Source organism: Nanorana parkeri, unplaced genomic scaffold (genome assembly GCF_000935625.1).
Source record: "Nanorana parkeri isolate BGI_ZX_2015 unplaced genomic scaffold, ASM93562v1 scaffold5098, whole genome shotgun sequence".
Classification (NCBI taxonomy): Eukaryota; Metazoa; Chordata; class Amphibia; order Anura; family Dicroglossidae; genus Nanorana; species Nanorana parkeri.
Genome location: NW_017311358.1, coordinates 1,870 through 6,309, shown reverse-complemented (window position 1 = coordinate 6,309; position 4,440 = coordinate 1,870). Strand labels below are relative to the sequence as shown.

General features: G+C 55.0%; 1 protein-coding gene across 1 annotated transcript in view; it reads right to left on the bottom strand.

Annotated features, from left to right (window-relative positions):
- LOC108804087 (tripartite motif-containing protein 54-like) overlaps nucleotides 1-4,389 on the bottom strand; it is a 5,085-nt gene extending 696 nt beyond the window's left edge. Inside the window, exon 1 of the mRNA XM_018575849.1 lies at nucleotides 4,192-4,389. Coding sequence (XP_018431351.1) covers nucleotides 4,192-4,359 — 168 coding nt within the window. The 5' untranslated portion in view covers nucleotides 4,360-4,389. The remainder of the gene's footprint in view (nucleotides 1-4,191) is intronic.
- Nucleotides 4,390-4,440: the final 51 nt, after the last annotated feature.

Genomic DNA, 4,440 nt, shown 5'->3' with positions numbered 1-4,440 from the left:
GGAATTCCACACCTCTGCTGCCCCCCTACTCCCTGCTGCCCCCCTACTCTCACCAAAAATGTCCCTGCCTTGTCCTCTACTACCTTCCAGACAGCAAATTGTAAAATATAGAGATCCAGGGACCTCCCAGAAACCCCCAATATCCCCGGTCACTGAATCTGACTCCCCAGTGCCACTAAACACACCGACTCTTCATGTCCAGCGATGTTCTCTTATCCTCCCTCGCTTAGTCTCATCACCTTCCACATAAAGCAGTGTGCACCGGCTGTGTCAGAATTCACGCATTCTACACTGGGAGGAGCCATGACACCCTGGCTGGGAGGAGCCATGACAACCTGGCTGGGAGGAGCCATGACAACCTGCACTGGGAGGAGCCATGACAACCTGGACTGGGAGGAGCCATGACAACCTGGACTGGGAGGAACCATGACACCCTGGACTGGGAGAAACCATGACACCCTGGACTGGGAGAAACCATGACACCCTGGACTGGGAGAAACCATGACAACCTGGACTGGGAGAAACCATGACAACCTGGACTGGGAGGAGCCATGACAACCTGGACTGGGAGGAGCCATGACAACCTGGACTGGGAGGAGCCATGACAACCTGAAGTGGGAGGAGCCATGACACCCTGGACTGGGAGGAGCCATGACAACATGGACTGGGAGGAAGCATGACAACCTGGACTGGGAGGAACCATGACAACCTGGACTGGGGGGGAACCATGATACCCTGGACTGGGAGGAGCCATGACAACCTGGACTGAGAGGAGCCATGACACCCTGGACTGGGAGGAGCCATGACACCCTGGACTGGGAGGAGCCATGACAGCCTGGACTGGGAGGAGCCATGACAGCCTGGACTGGGAGAAACCATGACAACCTGGACTAGGAGGAGCCATGACAACCTGGAGTGGGAGGAGCCATGACACCCTGGACTGGGAGGAGCCATGACAACATGGACTGGGAGGAAGCATGACAACCTGGACTGGGAGGAACCATGACAACCTGGACTGGGGGGGAGCCATGACACCCTGGACTGGGAGGAGCCATGATACCCTGGACTGGGAGGAGCCATGATACCCTGGGCTGGGAGGAGCCTTGATACCCTGGGCTGGGAGGAGCCTTATCACCTGCAGTGCAAGGATCTGTTTTGTTTGCAGTGGGAAGAATAATATCCCCATATAGAGAGGAAATATGTCCCCTGCAGTGAACGGCAGCATGTCACCCCAGTGGGGTAGGAGCCATGCTACTCTAGATGTCAACTGGGAGGAGCAATATCCCTTGCATTGGGAGGAGCCATGTTATCCCAGATTTCAACTGGGAGGAGCAATATCCCCTGCATTGGGAGGAGCCATGTTATCCCAGATGTCAACTGGGAGGAGCAATATCCCCTGCATTGGGAGGAGCCATGTTATGCCAGATGTCAACTGGGAGGAGCAATATCCCCGGCATTGGGAGGAGCCATGTTATCCCAGGTGTCAGCTGGGAGGAGCAATATCCCCTGCATTGGGAGGAGTCATGTTATCCCAGGTGTCAGCTGGGAGGAGCAATATCCCCTGCATTGGGAGGAGCCATGTTATCCCAGGTGTCAGCTGGGAGGAGCAATATCCCCTGCATTGGGAGGAGTCATGTTATCCCAGATGTCAGCTGGGAGGAGCAATATCCCCTGCATTGGGAGGAGCCATGTTATCCCAGGTGTCAGCTGGGAGGAGCAATATCCCCTGCATTGGGAGGAGCCATGTTATCCCAGATGTCAACTGGGAGGAGCAATATCCCCTGCATTGGGAGGAGCCATGTTATCCCAGGTGTCAGCTGGGAGGAGCAATATCCCCTGCATTGGGAGGAGCCATGTTATCCCAGATGTCAACTGGGAGGAGCAATATCCCCTGCATTGGGAGGAGCCATGTTATCCCAGGTGTCAGCTGGGAGGAGCAATATCCCCTGCATTGGGAGGAGCCATGTTATCCCAGGTGTCAGCTGGGAGGAGCAATATCCCCTGCATTGGGAGGAGCCATGACTGTCTGGACCTGAATGTGACATGTCATCCAAGATGTCACCTGGGAGCAGCCATGCTGGGAGCCATGTTATCCCAGGTGTTTATCCGAAAGCAGAAATATCCCCTGCACCTGGGAGGAGCCATGTAATCTGCAGTGGGAGGAGCCATGTCATCTGCAGTGGGAGGAGCCATGTCATCTGCAGTGGGAGGAGCCTTGACAGCCTGGATCTGAAGGTGCCATGTCACCCCAGATGTCCCCTGAGAGCAGTCCCATTCCCTGTGGTGAGCTGCTGTATTAGGTCACCCCCGGCAGAGACAGAGCAGTCTGGATACTTCAAGAGACGCTACAAATTTGGCTGAAGAAAACAGGCCACGAAGACTACCGAGCACGTCTCGTATGGTGCAGCATTGTCCATGGCCTGTCCCTTCCCACAGTCCTCGGATCCCTATTGGTCACAAGGTGCCATCATCCTGGTGGTGGGTTTACCCTGAAATCGGTTGACCTCCCATAGTGCGGGCTTCCCAGGGCAGCTTGGGGTTTCCTTACAGCTCTGTGGCCTACGACCCAACACCTGCACATCTCCTGGCCGGGCCCCGTCCTGGTGCCCATGGGGCAGATGTCGATGACAATGACAATGACATTAATCTCTATTGTACGCAGAGCTATTGAGGGATCAGTTCAGCAGAATGGCCAAAGAGGCCACCAACGCTCGGGAAGAGGAAGACATGGAGGCCTTGTGGCTCAGGGTCTAGTACCTGTACGTCTCTTGGCCTGGTCCTACCCTGGTGCCCATGGGGCAGACGTCCTTTATTATTGGCTCTGCCCCAATAATCTCTATTGTACGCAGAGCTATTGAGGGATCAGTTCCATAGAACGGCCAAAGAGGCCACCAACGCTCGGGAAGAGGAAGACATGGAGGCCTTGTGGTCTGAGGTCGGGATGTAGATGGTGGATCAGGAAAACATATAATAATAGAGTTTAATGATGGATAGAAGGGAGGTCACCATGGGGGGAGGGGGGGCACTATACATGGTGCACACCACCAGGAGAACCAAGGAAAACATCTCATAGCTCTACAGCCATCACTTCCCCCGGGTCCCCAACCTATGGTTTTCCATTACAACATATTAAGGAGCCGACACTGAGCCCGGCCGGAGGAATGATTGATAATTTCTGGGATCCCGCCAATAACGAATCCACCGACACACGTCCACACCTTCAACGGGCCCAAAGGACGGGCCGAGTCACGGATAACACAGCGCCACCCTGAGCTCCCTCAGCCCAGTGTCAGGAGAGACGTCACCCTATTCTGACCCGTCTGTGGCCCCCTTATCCCGGCTGAGTACATCTGGACCCAGAAAACAGAACTTCCCCCCATTCAGGCCTCTGTGATCTGAGCAGAGCCGACCCGGACTGTGTCCAACCACATGCTTAAAGGGCATGTCCACCCCAACAATGATCTTCTCTTATCTCCTCTCTGCTGGTCTGTTATATATCCCATCAGTTCAAGAAGCGCAAAATATAGCTGTTGATCCTGCCAGAAATCCAGAGCCGTCCTGTGTCCATTTCCTGTGTTAACCCATTAGCCCCGCCCAGTTCACATCAGTGGACTACGGAACACCTTCCCCCTTTTCCAGTGCTATCCTGACCCTTGTCCTGTGCTTTGGTGATAGCGCTGCTCCTCTATACAGTGCAGTGAGTGAGCATTGTCACCCCGGGACAGGAAGTGTGTTACTGGCAGGATCACCAAGGGGAAAACTAATGCAGCCGCCACATCCATAGACTGGTGATCCAGAATACATGCCAATAACTTACCCGAGTCGCAAATTTAATGATCATCATCAACAGATCACACACATACAGCCTGATGTCAGACATTCAGATGTTCCATCCTTATGTCGTGTTTTCATGTTTTAAAAGCTATCAAGTCCATTTAGAACGTCATCTCTAGGATCCCTGGGGTGACAACGCTGCTGTGTGATTTCACCGTAGAGCAAACAGTGTTGTCACCCTGATGAAGGTAGTGGGAGAGTAACCGATCTAGTGGCAGGAGCCACAAGCTTGTTATGGGGGAGGGGTGTGTGGTGGGGTATGGTGGTGGGGGTGCCAGTTCCTGCCGTCATTTTTTTTAGGTTGCCCACTTTCAGACCCCCTCCCGGCTCACGGTATCCCGGCCCGGCGGGACGTACCTGGAAGATGTCGTTGGCACACTTGCGGCACAGGTTGTGCTGGCAGGGCAGGATGACCACGGGTTTGGTGAACATCTCCAGGCAGATGGGACAGATCAGCTGCTTCTCCAGGTTGTCCATGGTCTGCGTGTCCCCCCCTAAGGACTTGAACCCCACCGCGAAATTCATCCCCTCCGCAGGACGCGAGGCGCAGGACGCGGGGCGCAGGACGCGGGGCGCAGGACGCGGGGCGCAGGACGCGAGGCGCAG